Source organism: Geotrypetes seraphini, chromosome 11, assembly GCF_902459505.1.
Source record: "Geotrypetes seraphini chromosome 11, aGeoSer1.1, whole genome shotgun sequence".
Classification (NCBI taxonomy): Eukaryota; Metazoa; Chordata; class Amphibia; order Gymnophiona; family Dermophiidae; genus Geotrypetes; species Geotrypetes seraphini.
In genome coordinates this window covers 67,932,305-67,947,702 of record NC_047094.1, presented here as the reverse complement: position 1 = coordinate 67,947,702, position 15,398 = coordinate 67,932,305, and the positions used below count along the sequence as shown (strand labels likewise).

General features: G+C 46.7%; 1 protein-coding gene across 4 annotated transcripts in view; it reads left to right on the top strand.

The window, feature by feature from the left end:
• The window catches only part of MEGF8 (multiple EGF like domains 8), a 201,476-nt gene that overhangs the window by 111,504 nt on the left and 74,574 nt on the right, over window positions 1-15,398 (top strand). For all 4 annotated transcript variants that reach the window (XM_033914129.1, XM_033914128.1, XM_033914131.1 and 1 more), the window contains 7 exons: window positions 323-571; window positions 5,030-5,214; window positions 5,323-5,533; window positions 7,452-7,674; window positions 8,385-8,514; window positions 8,726-8,940; window positions 11,735-11,845. In XM_033914129.1, coding sequence (XP_033770020.1) covers window positions 323-571; window positions 5,030-5,214; window positions 5,323-5,533; window positions 7,452-7,674; window positions 8,385-8,514; window positions 8,726-8,940; window positions 11,735-11,845 — 1,324 coding nt within the window. The remainder of the gene's footprint in view (window positions 1-322; window positions 572-5,029; window positions 5,215-5,322; window positions 5,534-7,451; window positions 7,675-8,384; window positions 8,515-8,725; window positions 8,941-11,734; window positions 11,846-15,398) is intronic.

The window sequence follows — 15,398 nt, the reverse complement described above, 5'->3', positions numbered from 1 at the left end:
CAGGAATCGAGGAAAGGAAATTATTAGGCAAGACCAAATTTTCATTATTTCTGCATTATGAACATATTACTAGGTATGAAAATCTCATGCTCTTTGTAATAGTTGAAATCTGCTGTCTCCATCTCTTAGATGCTATATGTGCTGTTCACTGAGTAGCCTGCTGCAGCCATCTGTTGATACTCTCTGCTGTTTATTGTTAATGAACATGGTGTTGTCTGTAAATAGGATGTTGGGAAAAGATTTGCTAGAATAACTTTGCAGATTTTCACAAGTTCTTTCTCCTGTAGATGCTATTTAATGGAAACACTGTCTTCTTTTGCAGATGCTTATCTGGTGACTTCTCCAATCTGAAAGGCTTCCCTAACTGCTCTGCTGCTCTTGCTGAAATTCATGGGCTGACTGAGGAAGAACCTGCTAAATGGTCCTATGGCATGTGCCCTGATGTCGATGAATGCCGCCTAGGAATGGCAAATTGTCACCACTATGCCACTTGCAAAAACACTCAGGAGTCATTTGAGTGCCATTGTAAACGTGGCTATGCAGGGGATGGTGTCACGTACTGCAATAGGACGTAAGGAACTGTTTCTGGTTTCTTGTTCTTCATGTATATTGCCAGAGTATGATGTGCTGTTCTGTTCCTGTATAGAGCATGCTGTGCTTCCCCCACCCCTCTTTTACTGAACATACCAGAGACATGCTGCATTGCCCTCTTCATTGAGCACATTATGGACCCATTGCAGTATCTAATCTAATCTATAATTTGTGAGTTGCTCTATGCCTAAATAGGTTCAAGGCGATGTACAAATCAAGAAAGGCAGAGCAGTAGAGGGAGGAGAGAAGAAGAGATAGGAGGAGGAAGGTCTATTAGAGAGAGGTAATAAGGAATATTAGCGGTACAATTTATATTGAAGATAGTGAAATCTCTGTCCATGTAGGCTACTAATTATCTATGGAGTGTGTTGTCCTGAAGAGAAGAGTCTTCAGATTTTTTTTCAAAATTTGAGATAATTGGGTTCGGTTTTGATAGCTGTTGGGAGATTGTTCAGGTTTTTGCGCCGAGGAAGGTAAGTGTACTGAATGTGCATTTATATTTTATTCCTTTAGGGGATGGAAGGATAAGGAGGAACAGTTCAACGGTGGGTGACGTCACCGACGGAGCCGCGCAGCGGACAGCTTCGCAAGCAGACTTGCTTGAAGATCTTTGTAAGAGCTTACGAGTGCTACACTGCGCATGCGCGAGTGCCTTCCCGCCCGAGTGAGGGCGTGCGTCTCCTGTGAGATATCTCAATTCAACGTTTTCCGCGGGGCCGAGAAGTCCTCTTCTCTTCAGCTCTGCAGCCTTCGTTGCCTTCTCTCACCATGGCTTTTTTATTTTATTAGTCGCTGTGCTCGCGTTTCCATACGGATTCTTTTGTTAAACAAAAAAAAAATAAATAAATAAAACTTTTATTTCTATTTTTTGTTTTTCTTCCGGCCAGCAGCCTTTCGGACTAGGCCTGGCTGCTCACCTCGTTCGATACCCGGCCTCTTACCGGGTTCAAAAAGTGCAGCCAGTGCAACAAGACCCTTTCAATCATCGATCCTCATAGTCGGTGTATTGCTTGCCTGGGTCCTGGATATTGCCCCGACGCTTGTTCGTGCTGTGCTACTCTTCAACCTTGATCCCTTCGTAGATGCTATGCCAAGCTTCTCCAACTTTTTGGCACTATGGACCAACCTTCTGAGAAGGTCTCGACCTCGGCTTCGGGACGGCCTCGACCTCTTAAGTCCTCGACCTTGATGCCAGCTTCTGCCTCCACCAAGGCCTTGACACCTTCGGTCTCGAAGGCCTCGACAGCAGTTCCTCTGAAGTCTTCCTCGACTGGTAAGTCTCCTGTCTCTCCTTCAGGTACTACTCCTAAGAAGCCTCCAGAGTCCCAGGCATCCCAGGCTGTATCTGTGGTCCTGCCAGCCTCTTCTAGACCTCCAGCTAAGCGTGCCTTCAAGCATCGGGAATACTCATCCTCGAGGTCGCCCTCCTTGGAGCGCACTGCTGCACCTTCGAGACCTGATCCCTTTTTCTCTGTGCCTATGTTCGAGGACATGTTGAAAGCCTTTCTGACCACTCAGATTTCCTCGGTCATGGCTCAACTCTTCCCGTCCTCGACCCTGCTTCCTACGAGCCAGCCTGAGCGGCAGTCTGAGACTCCTGTGGAAGCACCTCGAGGCAAGCCTCGGAAAATTCGGCATTTCTCATCCAGTGACTCTTCACCTACTTCTCGGACACAGTCTCCTCCACCTCGATTGAGGCATCGCTCGAGGCATCTCGCTTCCAAGCTCACTCAGGAGACTTTTCTGCAGCAGAAACCCTCTCCTCCTCCAGATACTGAGTCTTCTATGCCTCGTTTATCAAAGGCTACTGAGACTTCTAAATCTAAACATAAGTCTCGCAAGGCTATTACACCGGCTGCTTCTCCTCGCAGTCCATTGAGGTCGAAGACTCCTCCATTGAGACCGCCTCCGAGGGAGACTGCTCCTCCTACCTCGACCCACTCTGTCCCTCGAACCCCGGGGACTTCACCTTCGAGGTTTTTGAAGCGCAAACACTCTCTTACTCCTCCTCATGCAGGTAGTGGAGCTTCTTTACTCACTGTGCGCCTGGACTCTGAGCCTCCTTCTCAGTATTCCAGAGAGGCTTCTCCTTCCTATTCGGTGGTCCCTAAGTCTCGCACTCCTTCTCCTGAAGGTGCCTCGACCTCAAAGTCTGCCTCTTTTGCCAGGTTTGTCTTTGACATGGGCAAAGCTCTTCAGCTGGATCTCCACTCTGATTCCAAGTATACCCCTGAATACTTGGCCGACATGGAGTTGCCCCATCCACCTAAGGAGACACTGAGACTTCCTATGACTCTAGTATTGAAGCAAACTTTCTTGAGGAATATGGAAACTCCTTATTCCATTACAGCCATTCCATCCAAGCTGGAATCCAGGTATCGCACAGTACCTTGCAAAGGCTTTGAGAAATCTCAAGTTGTCCCACCAGTCTTTGATTGTGGAATCTTCTTTAAAGAAAGCTCATCCATCTAAGCTTTACACTGCGGTCCCTCCAGGCAGGGAGGGCCATACCATGGACAAGTTTGGCCATAGGTTATACCAGAATTCCATGATGGCTAACAGAATTCTCAATTATAACTACATTTTCACTGCTTATTTTAATCATTTCCTCAAATTGATGCCTAAGTTCTACCCGGCTCTTGAGGAACAAAATCTTCCGGAATTTAAACAGATCATCAGAACTCTGTCTCAGCTTCAACTCTTCATGCTGCAAGCCACATACGATGCCTTTGAGCTTTCTTCTAGAGTTTCTGCCTTTGCAGTAGCCATGCGCCGTCTCGTCTGGCTCTGCATTGTTGATATGGATCCCAGTTTGCAGGACCGTCTACCCAGCTTGCCTTGCCAGGGGAATTAACTCTTTGATGATTCTATTGAAGCTGCTACAAAGCGCCTCTCTGAACATGAGCGCTCCTTGATTCGGCCGAAGCCTAAGACTCCTCCTACTCGCCCATACAAGCAACTACCACGTCGTTATCCTCAAAAAACGACACCAGCTTTCTCCAGGCCTCCGCCTAGAAGGCCTCCACAGAAACAACGACAGCAGAAGGCTCAGACTCCTGCTGCGGCTAAACCTGCTCAGTCTTTTTGACATTCCCAGTCTGAACATGCCAACCTCCCTGCATCAGACTTCTCTTCTGCCCATAGGAGGTCGTCTTCACCAATTTTATCACCAGTGGGAGATATCACCTCAGATCTCTGGGTTCTCACCATCCTTCGGGAGGGATACTCACTTCACTTTCTTCAGGTGCCTCTACATCGCCTTCCAAGAGAGTGTCCTTCTAATTCGTCACAACTTCTCCTTCTTCAGGAAGCTCAGGCTCTTCTTCGCCTTCGAGCTGTCGAGGAGGTTCCTCTGTACCAATGGGATTGGGAAGCTGTGGGATTGGGCAATCCACCACAACATCTTTCTCAGAGCAGTCTACATTCAAGGTCAGCACAACTGTCTGGCGGACAAGTTGAGTCGTCTTCTGCAACCACATGAATGGACACTCAATTCCTCGCCTCTACGTCAAGTGTTTGCTCAATGGGGGACTCCTCAAATAGACCTCTTTGCTTCTCCCCTCAACCACAAACTGCCTCAATTCTGCTCCCAAATATACTCTTCCTCAGCGTCTCGAGGCAGATGCTTTCCTACTGGATTGGACGGGTCAGTTTCTCTATGCCTTCCCTCCATTCCCTCTGATTCTCAAGACTCTTGTCAAACTCAAGACAGAACATGCCACTATGATTCTGATAGCTCCTCGGTGGCCCAGACAACCGTGGTACTCCCTTCTACTTCAACTCAACACCAGGGAGCCTCTACTTCTACCGGTTTTTCCTACTCTGCTTACTCAGAGTCAAGGTTCCATGCTACATCCCAACTTGCAGTCTCTACACTTAACAGCTTGGTACCTTTCCACCTAACAGACTGTCTACAGTTTTCTCAGTCTGTACAGTGCAGCACTCGTAAACTCTTACAAAGATCTTCAAGCAAGTCTGCTTGCAAGGCTGTCCGCTGCGGGGCTCCGTCGGTGACGTCACCCACTGTTGAACTGTTGAGAATATCTGCCTGCTGTCCCTGGATAACAACTGTTACAGTAAGTAACTGTGCTTTATAAGAGGTGTTGCTGAGCAAGCATTTAGGATGTGGTACATTACGCATGATATTGTGAAACTAATGCGAGTATTGATTGATAACCAGTGGAGTTTGTTGAAGTATGGTGAGATGAGTCATATTTTTTCAGCTTGAAGATTAGCCGTATTGCCGTGTGGTAAGCTTACCACACAGTACTAGGATTAGGCCCAGAGGTTTTCTCTTGAGGCAAGAAAGGCAGGAAAACAAATAGTGCCATATTAAATGAGAGGTGGGGGGATGGGAAAACGAGCCTTTCCACTACTGTGAGGGAAAAACAGACTTTCTCTGTAGGTAGCATGTTTTCTCTTTTTTTTCCCATTGCAGTTGCTATAATGAGTGCTCCCATGGGACATGCAGTGGTCCTCCGGACTATACATGTGTCTGTGACCTGGGCTGGACTTCTGATCTTATTAGCATGAATGAAAGTGGCATGGAATGCAATGTGGACTGTGGCTGCAACTTCCACAGCAGCTGCTCTTCTGGCCCTGGTATCTGCGATAGATGTCAGAGTGAGTATTTGCCTTTAACTCTACATTGCAAACTTGCTATGCTATCTCAGATCTCTTTATTTCCAGTATGCTTAGTGACCATACTTTCCTCTATTTGTCTCTCCGTAGACTGGACACAGGGTGACCGGTGCCAATTTTGCCAGCCAGGAAGCTTTGGCAATGCCACACAAAAGGGTGGCTGTCGACAGTGTGAGTGTAATGGACATGGGCTGGCATCAATGGGCTACTGTGACGTCACCACTGGAGTTTGTCACTGTATGGACAGCACAGAAGGAGAGCACTGTGAGCGTTGTGTCCTTGGATACTATGGAAACCCCAGGTTAGGGACATGGGAAGTGATGGTATGGTGGTTAAAAATAAGCTGGGTTCAGGCAGAGCTCTTGGGGTTCGCAATACAATACACCCACTAAAGTCACCTTAGAAGTAATTCTGGCATCCTACAAGAGCTTGGCTTTTTTTAAAGAATAGACATTCTTTGTTTTATGGGCAGAAGGGGCCGTGCTTGTTTCCTGATGTGGCAAAACCACAAAGTAGAATATTTTTTTTTTATAGCTTTAGCAAAGAGTGAATATCCAGGGGCTACTTTTTAAAGCCCCCCTTTCTTGGGAGCAAATATGTCTTCTTTGATTCTGTTCATGTACAGAATTCCCTGTTTGTTAAGGAGCAAGAGCTAAATTTGCAGTAACCTATGATTGTGAAGTGGTGTTAATAGGAACTTAAGTTGATATTGATTAATTGTAATAATGCTGATTGATTTTATTTTAATTTTCCTGGTATAGTTTTTTTTATTTTATTTTATTTGATTTGCTTCCCCAGTGTTTATGGGGACTTTATGCATTGTGCTGGACAGTTTGTCTTTGTAATATTTTCTTTTTTCTTATTTATTATTTGAAGCCATGAAGCTATGGATGCAGTTCCTGTAGTATTGTTATATCACGTTTGACTGAAAACGTTAATTGAAAGAACAAAATAAAAAAAATAAATTGGGTTCCATCACTTCAGACACTCAGACAGGTCCAGATGAATGGGTTTATGTTGCTCTACCAGCAGATGGAATCGAAAATTGGCTGTTTTGATGATGGCACCATCTGCAGGGTCCTGTGCAGCCGTCTCTGACTCAGGATTTATCTATTACCAGCATATGATTTGTAAGCATTCTTGTGCAGTTTTGGGCACTGGGGTGTAGGGGATGCAGAACCCAGTTGTATCAGTCCTTATCTACTTGGAGATCTGTCATCCTTTCCAAGTTTTATTAAAAATCAATATCCTTCCTATCATATATTCAAGTATATATGATGTGTTGGCTTAGGTACATCCCATGGGTGGACTGGTCTGAAGAGAAAATAAGGAAAGAGAAATTAATTCTAGACCAGTCCAAAATTTACCTCAGCTTACCTTGGTGATGCTTTGGCGTTTGGTCTTAACCCACAAAGATTCTAATTGTATTATTCTTTTTAGTGAGTTATGTTTAAAGCTGGTTCAGTTGCCCTAATAGTTTAGATCCAGTCATTTGGTAGTTGGGGTGTAGACTAGATGATCTGCTTTGACACAGGAAAACTGAGTCACTTTTGTATCAGGGGCAGTGGAGGATTGAGCAACTTACCTAGGGTCACAAGGAGCAGCACGGGATTTGAACCCACAACCTCAGGTTGCTGAGACTGTAGCTCTAACCACTAGGCTATTCCTTCCTCCTTGTTTTTTTGTCTTCATTTGCTGGTAGAAAAGCATAAATCTACATGTCTGAACTGATCTGAGAGTCTCAAGGAAAGAAAATTGGCTGGTAAGATTTAATATTTCCTTGTATACTTTGATTATTACTGGCAGTCCCCGAGTTACAGACACCCGACTTAAGTACGACTTATACTTAAGAACATGGTTGTGGCTTCTTTTGATTTCACTGAGCAATAGTTTCAGTGGCATAGACTCCTACACTTCTCCTGCAGCAGGTTCAGGAATGATGCATGGCCACATTAAGAACAGTATGTGGTTGTGCATGCTGTACATTAGAGGGAACACTGGTAGGGACAGTTGGCCTTTTTGACAGCTGGGCGCAGAGATAAGCAGCAAAAATCTTAAAATCTACAAGTTTTTAGTTGGATACAAATCCGACTTAAGAACAGCTTTAAAAACATAACTCAATTTTAACCCGGGGACTTCCTGTACTTAGGCAATGGTTAGACTTTGGTCTTAAGTAGATTGTTTCTTTCTCAGATTATCTTCTTTCCTGCCTCTTCTAGGAACCAGGGGATCTGCTACCGAGAGTGTGGAGGTCGAGTATTCCTTAGCAACATTTCCTCCTCTGCTCTGGGCTCTCAGAAAGCTGGAGGAAGCCTTGGCCTCAGTATGTGCTATTGTGTATGGGTATTGTCCACTTCAGATACCATGGAGCCTTGTCACATACAAACACGCTGTCCCAAGATCAGCTTGACCCTTACACCAGATGTTGCTTCCTCTAGCATGGTAAGTACAGTGATGAGAGTATGCTTTCACATTGCAGTATTTGTTGCAATGTACTGATGTTTCACATGCCCAGCTTTTATTTTCAGAGTGTTAATTCCTTATATAACTACAAGAACACTTAGATCTCAGGATCAACATCTATTGGCTATTCCCTCATTGAAAGTTATTAACACTAGACGGCTTACTATTTTTTCAGTGACCGCCCCACAATCCTGGAATAATCTCCCTATCTATATAAGAGAAGAAAAGAACTTAGCTAATTTCAAGACTAAGCTTAAAAGTTTCCTTTTTAATGACGTTTTTAGTTAATAAATAACTTTCCATTCCTTCTTATCCTTTTATTTTCTTATCTGTGCTTTTATTCCCTCCCTATTGTTGTAATCCTGAAATATAGAATTTGATACAGAATGTAACCCTTTAAATATAGTTTTCCTAGTGTTTCATGATTGTAAGTTTTTGTAATTATGTAATATTATTTGTCTATGTAATAATTACCCCAAGTTTTTAATTATTTGTTATTTTTTGTACATCGCCTAGAATGCAGAATAGGCGATTAATCAAATTGCATAATAAACTTGATGCCCTATGTTGGATTGTATGGGTGGCTCGGATGAAACTTTGTAGATTTGTGTATATGTTTCACCTTATTCTGATTTACACTTTTCTCTCCATGTTCTGCCCTTCTTTTTTTTCCTTTTATTAATCTGTAGAAAAGTTATGTGTATGTCTTTGATGGCCTCCCTGAGTTCCTGAACAGTGGAGTGATTCAGTCTAATAGAAGCCGCCTCATTGGAGCCTTCAGTGGTAGGAAGGAGCCCAGCACAGTAGAGGCTGCCTCAGGTAATGGATTTTCAATCACCTAGGCAAGCCATTGCTTGTAGGTGAACATGGGGAGTAGTACCTGTCTTTGGGATGGAGGACCTGTGAGCTTACTGACCACTGCAGAGGTGGAGTCTGTCCTTGGGATGAAACATCACTCATGAAGGGTGGACATTAGATGCTTGGTAGAAATCCTTCCTGTTTTGACAGTCTATGCTGTTTTCTGTCTCAGGCCTCCTTGTGGTGTATTATGAAGCAAACACTACTGAAGCAGCTGGTTTCAATGCCACATATGTGGTGCACCGATGCCTTCAGAGCTGTGGAAGCAACCAGGAGTGCAAGAATGGACTGTGTGTTTGTAAGAATCAATACACTGGACCCAACTGTGAGATAGAGATCTGCCCCAGGAACTGTATGGTGCAGAATGGTAGAGGAGTGTGTAACCAGGTAAGAAGTCCTGAGATAGTCACAGTGGAAATAGAAGTATGTCATTGGATGGGGGAGGAGGGATCCTGAGCCTTTAGGTGTCACAGCAGGGCAAGGAGAAATGGATAAGTAGGGTGATGCAATCCCCTGAAGCTGTGGGTATTACCCAGAGACAATGTATATAAGCTGCTAGGTCTTTTGGGACTGTGTACAAAGTAGTAACACTAATATGTTACCGGGCCTTTTGTTTTGGCATAAGCAGTGACCCTAGGGCAGGGGTGTCAAAGTCCCTCCTCGAGGGCCGCAATCCAGTCGGGTTTTCAGGATTTCCCCAATGAATATGCATGAAATCTATTTGCATGCACTGCTTTCATTGTATGCTAATAGATCTCATGCATATTCATTGGGGAAAACCTGACTGGATTGCAGCCCTCGAGGAGGGACTTTGACACCCCAGCCCTAAGGGGTCTACAACACAATTTCTGATGGGTCATTTGATTATTCTATTCTTATGTTGGTGAGGTATACTGTATCATGGTTTTTGATTTGTTGTTTATGAATGTTCCAACTGTTAGCTATTTTGATCAGTTGTTTTGCTTACGTGGCTTAAAATTGGAACAAATCTGTATTTTTGGAGATTCAAAAGTGGTTGATAATAGTAATACACAACATAATGATAATGACATGATATGATTATTCTAGTCTGAGAAGTCTGCTTTAATAAAGCATTTTTAGTGCTTAATGCAAGAAGATTAGACATCATTAGGACAGTTTACAAAGGAATTTTTTCCCAGGTAAATGGGTGCTAACCAAAAAAATAATGTCTTTGGAAATTTCCCTCTACCATCCTATATGGAGAAAAGGAGCAGCACCAAGTATGGGAGGGTAAAAAGTCTCCTTCCTTATCGTTCTTACTAATGGATTGTACCTGTCAACCAGCAGATGGAGATAAAGACCAATTGCTCGTGAGGCCTTCCCCATAAAGGGAACTCTGCAACCCAGGCTCAAATATTTTTTTCTGTCTCTAGCAGATGATGGTGGGCTAACATAGCAGATGATAAAGACCAACACGGTCTATCCAGCCCACCCAGCAAAGTGACCAAAGCTGCGGTCTCCCAGTCTGTGCAGGTTACATTTCTTCATAATCGAGTACAAACAGGGAAGTTGGCAGTTTTTCACAGTGCCAATCTTATATAGGCAATTTGATCTTTTGGCAGCTTTTGATGTCGTGGACCATGAGATTCTTATACAACTTTTGATTAATATTGGTCTAGATCAGGGGTGTCAAAGTCTCTCCTTGAGGGCCGCAATCCAGACGGGTTTTCAGGATTTCCCCAATGACTATGCATAAGATCTATTTGCATGCATTGCTTTCATTGTATGCTAATAGATCTCGTGCATATTCACTGGGGAAATCCTGAAAACCCAACTGGATTGTGGCTCTTGAGGAGGGATTTTGACACCCCTGGTCTAGATCAAGAAGTTTTTAATTGGTTCAGTGGTTTCTTGAAATTATGATCATATCAAATACACGCTGAGAATAAATTCTCCCCATCCTGGTCTCCTGTGTGTGGAATACCTCAGGGTTCTCCATTGTCCTCCATATTATTTAATATATATATGACGACACTGAAATATCTGAAACTATCCCTCTCAGAATTGATTTTTACGTACGCTGACAATGTTTTTATCTTTCTTGAAGTTAATCTATCATTGTCAAATTTAACAGTCGATATCAATTCTTGTATCTCAAGACTTCAAGATTGTGCCTCTTTTGTGCCATTTGTTTCGGAGAGGGGAGGAGAGGAGCCGATGGCAGAAGGGACTGGGGAGCCCTCCTGCGGGCAGGCTGGAGAGGAGGGGGCCAGTGGTAGAAGGGACTGGGCATACCTCCTGTGTGGTGGGAGGAGTGGGCATTCCTCCTGCCATTTGTGGGTTGCCGTGGGGGGGTGTTTGTCGGGGGGGGGGGGGCTGACAGGTCTGCCTGTTTTTTATTCTTTTTTTTTAATGGCGCAGATATTTTGCCAGCAGACAGCGGACTCCCCCTCCCCGTACCTTTAAGTTGGGAGCAGGAGGGGAGCTCAGTCCCTCCTGCTCCAGCCTCCTCTGTTGCAATGCGGGCCTTAGGCCCCGCCCTGGTGCAACATGTGATGCATGGTTCAGGGTCTAAGGCCCACATTGCGTTGGAGGAGGCCAGAGGAGCAGGAGGGACTGAGCACTCTTCCTGCTCCCAACATAAAGGTATGCTGGCAGGAGGGAGTGGACATCCCTCCTGCCATTTGTTTCGGTGGTCGGGGGGGAAGGAGAGGGGCCAATGGCAGGAGGGAGTGGGCATCCCTCCTGCCATAAGTTTGGCGGGGGGGGGGAGTGGGCAGATGGCAGGAGGGAGTGCAAATCATTTGCATGCAAACAAGATAGTGAATCGATCGCTGTTTAAAAATTGGCCAGAGAATCGGCCAACAGTGACTGAGTTGCTATCTTTAGTGAATCTGGCCCATAGTGGTTAGTTAATTCCTAATTACATTTGCACATGCTTTGTAAGAGGCACAATGTACACACAGAAAATAGGTATAAAGCTTTCAAAATGAAAAGATAAGTGTACTTTGTCTCTATTGATCTAATCATGACTCTTCTGCATAAAAACGTTTGAAAAATGACCTGCAAATGACACTAAAACATTGTTTTGGAAATGTAGAAAAAACCTGATTTTTAATCAGAATAACATAAAATTTAGGGTTTTTTGTTTTTGACTACTGGGTTGTATACTATTTGAGTATTTTTATATAAACACTGATTCTTGCACTTTTCTCCTCAGAGTCTTGGGCTTTGTATCTGTAGCAAAGGATTTGGGGGTGCAGACTGCTCTGTCCCTGTAGATTCTGGAAATATTATCTGGGAGACTATCATTGATACCCTGCTGACTGCAGTGAGTACCCCTCTTCTCACCTCAAATACAGAATTGCTGCCATTGATACCCAGGATTGCTCCATAGCCTACAGGGATACCCAGAATCTAGTTGATTCGGTCACAGCTTGATGTAAATTCTGGAAGGAAAGTGGACAGTAGACACTTTCCTGTTTACACTTGAAAAGTGCCATAGAACACTTAAGGCTTCAGGAATACACTTCATTTGCCAGTATTTACCAGTGGCACTTACTCAAGAGGCACCTTTCCAGGGTTCTCCGAAGGATGTATAACTGATTTTTGTTTTGTGGAAAATTAGCCAAAAATTTTATTTTCCACTCATTCATTAGTATCATTATTCAGTTTTCATTGAAACAGCCTAGTGATTAGTGACAGGAGTAGGAGCACTTTTTTGACTTTGGGCAGTTCCTCACTTGACTGCAAGTGAAAGGAAACTCTGCAATGAGAGGGCATAGGATGAAGTTAAGAGGTGATAGGCTCTGGAGTAATCTGAGGAAAGGATGGTAGATGCGTGGAACAGTCTCCCGGAAGAGGTGGTGGAAACAAAGATTATCCCAGGACAAGCAGGCAGCATATTCTTAACACATGGGTGACGTCACCGACGGAGCCCTCGGTACGGACCTTTTTAACTAGAAGTTTCTAGTTGGCCGCACCGCGCGTGCGCGAGTGCCTTCCCGCCCGACGGAGGAGTGCGTGGTCCCCAGTTTCTTCGTTTCCGCGGAGCGAAGAAGACGCGTGTGTTTTTTCAACGGCCGTTGAAACCACTTTTTTGCCTTCCCGCTCGCGCTTTTTTTCCTAATTTTTCTTCTTTTGCCTTCGGGTATCTTTTTCTTTTGCTTTGTAAAAAAAAAAGAGAACCCTTAAAAACCGAAGAATTCAACAAACTCTTCTCTTCGGCTCCGGGTCGGCAATGGACTCCTCGACATCGACAGCGGTACCACAGAAATCGGCACCGTCTACTTCGACACCGCCCGACCCCACATCGGCGTCTCTGGCGCCAGGTAAGCCGGCTAAGAAGCCTTCTTTAGCACTCTCCAGACCAGTAGAGGTTAACTTTACGAATGGGTATATATCTAATCATGACCAGCAGGTGGAGACTGAAAACAAAACTTTGGGACAGTATATCCTAGCCCCTCCTCTCTATTTCCCTCAGTCTTCTTTCAGTCTCCAGCAGGTGTTGAGTGATCTGTACCCATCTCCCTTGGTAGGGCTGTTGGAATTTGTTTAGGGGGTTTATTGTCCCTGTTTTTAGCCGGACGGAGCTTGGACGGACTCTGTTTGGGGGTTCGTCCGACCTCGGGGGTGTCAAACCCGGCGGGTCACGAGCGGGGTCCCTCCCCCCACTTCCTCCACCTCCCCACATTTTTTTAGAGGAGCCTCAGCAGTAAGCCTTGCCCCCTAAGTCAAGCAAGGCATATTGCTTCGAGAGCCTGTGGAGTCTGTTCTGTAAAAAAAAAAAAAAATCCTGAGGTAGTGCTGGTCTGAAGGGTTGTTTCCCTTTAAGAAAACTGTATTTTACTGTATTTTTTCATGTAACCAGCACTTTTTTATAGCTAGGTCGCGTATGGAGCAATTGTGCCCTTCTCCGGGGGAGTAGGACACAATTTTAGTCCAGCCGCGAGGCACTCGCGGCCGGCCTGAACTCGGCGGTTTGGGTCGGTGAGGTGGTGGAGCTCCGTCGGCAGCGGCTGCAGGCGCCCAGAGCTCCCCGCCGATGGTGCCTCGCGAGTCGGCTTGGAGCAGTGGGGAAGCCCGGTCTTCCACAACCGCCCACGGAGGGATTCCCCGAAGGATTCCCTCTCAGCTGATTTTTTGACAGCTGATGCCGGCTTGCCTGCTTTAGCGGCTGAGACTATTCAGGTTTCTCAGCCGCTTCAGGCTATGGAGGGAGCTTTTTTGGCGGGAAAACCGCCATCTTCTCTGTCTGGCCCCTCCATTTTGTCTTCCACCTCAGGTGACCTTCCCCCTGTTTTGACTATGCAGGGGCAAGGTTCTGCTGGGTCCCCTGCTGTGGCAGGGAGTCCCTTGGGACCCTCGGGGGGTTTTTCTCCTGAATTTTTCTTTTCTTTATGCAGAGCCTATTTTCAGGCAGCTGGGGGTCCCGGTTGCGCCCAGGGGGTTTCGGGGGGTGGGTTTTTCTCCGCGCTCCCTGCGGCTTTGCCTCTTTCGTCTGGCGTGACGTCCCCTCCGCCGCCTCCCTTGTCCAAGCGTCCGCGGGTGTCGTGGGACGAGAATTTGTGGTCGGAGGAACGGGTCGGTCTGGAGGAGGACCTGGACCCTTCTGAGGAGTTCCAGGACTTTCTGGAGGGGACGGAAGCTGGCGGCGGGTTGTCGGATTTCCCGTTCTCCAGTGACGAGGCGTCCGTGGTGCGCCTTTTTCAGAAAGATGAGCTGCCTGACCTTATTCAACAGGTTTCTTCGGTTTTGCGTTTTGAGGACGCGCCGCCGGAGACTCCGCGTGTGGGGGACCCCCTGTTACGGGGGATCCGTTCCGTTTCCCGCTCTTTTCCTATGCATCAGGATATTCGGGATATTATTCTGGAGCAGTGGAAAACGCCGGAGACGCCGTTTCGGCTGGCGCGCAGCATGGCTCGCCTGTATCCCATTCCTGAAGGGGATCGGGCTACGTTAGCTTCGCCAGTCGTGGATGCGGTGGTCTCGGCAATTTCCAAGCGGCATACCGTGCCTGTTGAGGGCGGTTCTGCCTTGCGGGACCCTGAGGAGCGCAAATTGGAGAGCATCCTTAAGCAAAATTTTCAGGTCTCTGCCTTTGGGGTCCAGGCGGCTATTTGTGGGGGACTGGTCGCTCGCGCCGTTTTTCGGTGGGCGGAGCGGGTCTTGGATCGAGAGTCTGACGACTGGTCTCTGGTGGATCAGGAGGTTGCGAAGATTGAGATGGCGGCCTCATTCCTCTCATATGCTCTATATGACTTGGTGCGGATATCGGCTAAGTCTATGGCTTTTGGCGTGGCCGCAAGGCGTGTGTTGTGGCTGCGCGCTTGGGCGGCGGATGCTGCGTCCAAAGCTAAGCTTACTAAATTTCCCTTTCGGGGGTCGTTTTTGTTTGGAGAGGACTTGGATAAGTTGATTCAGACTCTGTCGGACTCGAAAGTTCCCCGTCTGCCGGAGGACCGTGCCCGCCCGGCGTCTCGGGGGGGTGCGGCCAGGGGGCGTTTGCGGGATTTTCGCAAGTATCGCCCTGGGCGTGGGGCTGCTTCTTTCCAGTCTCCGGGATTTTCCCGGGGTCGGTTCTTCCAGCGCATGCAGCCCTTTCGGGGGGCCCGTCGGGGGGCAGGGAATCCCTCCGCCGGTTCCCCCGCTTCCCGTCCTGCACAATGACGCCTTGCCGGCGCCCCCTTTGGTTCCGGTGGGGGCTCAGCTGCGCGAATTTTTCCCCAAATGGGCCGAGATCACGTCCGATCGGTGGGTCCTGGAGGTGGTGCGGGACGGTTATGCCCTGGAGTTCGCCCGCTCTCTGCCGGATTTTTTCCTCGCTTCTCCGTGTCAGACTCCGGGGAAGACGCAGGCTTTTCGCCAGACCCTTCAGCGCTTGC